We start from the raw sequence: 794 nt of genomic DNA, 5'->3' as shown, positions 1-794 counted from the left end.
TGAAAAGTGCTAAAATACTTAACGGTTTTTGAGCGTAACTTTGAAAATGAATGGGATGTATTTTATATCTCACAAAGTCGGCCCACGAACGGTTATATCAAATTTCTCAAGTATTGAAATCACTGAACTGAATAACATGCAAAGGAACTATTTCTCTTATCTCTTTCTCCTTTAAATAGTTGGGAATTAACTGAAAACCTAACTAGATGTAAAAACGCCGTAGCCTTCTATATAGTTATGCTTAAAGATGGTAGTCAAGGTGAAGGCCTTACCACAACTGATAGGACTAATTTAAATGAAATACGGGCCATCAAGAAGTGTATCGATCGCCTCTGGAGCAACCTAAGCCGAGATTCTAAAGAGAATGTATTTTCTTATATGGATGCAAATAGGCTAGAATTCGGTTTAGGTTCCGACTATGTCTTCAAACTAATGAGCAAGGATAGACAAGTCGAAAAGTTTCCTGCAGTACCCTCTGAGAAATTAAGGCAATGCTTCATTGATTCTGATCAAGAAGAATTAATGCCTCCGTTTTAAATGTCCCCAAGACCGAAAGAGGATGAAGAAAAAACTAGAAGACGTCCGCCACTCTCAAGCAAATGCCCTAAAAAGTAATGAGCTAGAATAGCTCCTCAGTCATTAATAAAAAATGACTTGACCAATTTTTTTTTTATTGATAATTATTTTCATTTTGAGTGTTTTCTTCTTGAGTTTGTTGAGTTAATATATTAGCATATTGTTGCAATACATTTAATTTACCTGAGTAGGCATTATATTTATTTAAATCATTATTG

The 794-nt window shown here is 34.3% G+C and overlaps 1 protein-coding gene across 1 annotated transcript; it reads left to right on the top strand.

The window, feature by feature from the left end:
• Nucleotides 1-237: 237 nt before the first annotated feature.
• GO595_004229 (uncharacterized protein) lies at nucleotides 238-537 on the top strand (the record flags this gene model as incomplete). The annotated part of the gene is made up of 1 exon (XM_067917338.1): nucleotides 238-537. One exon carries the CDS (start codon nucleotides 238-240, stop codon nucleotides 535-537), a length of 300 nt encoding a protein of 99 aa, XP_067775604.1.
• Between the last annotated feature and the right edge of the window lie 257 nt (nucleotides 538-794).

Source organism: Histomonas meleagridis (genome assembly GCF_020186115.1).
Source record: "Histomonas meleagridis strain 2922-C6/04-10x chromosome Unknown contig_254, whole genome shotgun sequence".
Lineage (NCBI taxonomy): Eukaryota > Parabasalia > Tritrichomonadida > Dientamoebidae > Histomonas > Histomonas meleagridis.
Note: the sequence above shows the minus strand (reverse complement) of the source record. Positions and strands in the feature narration are given on the sequence as shown.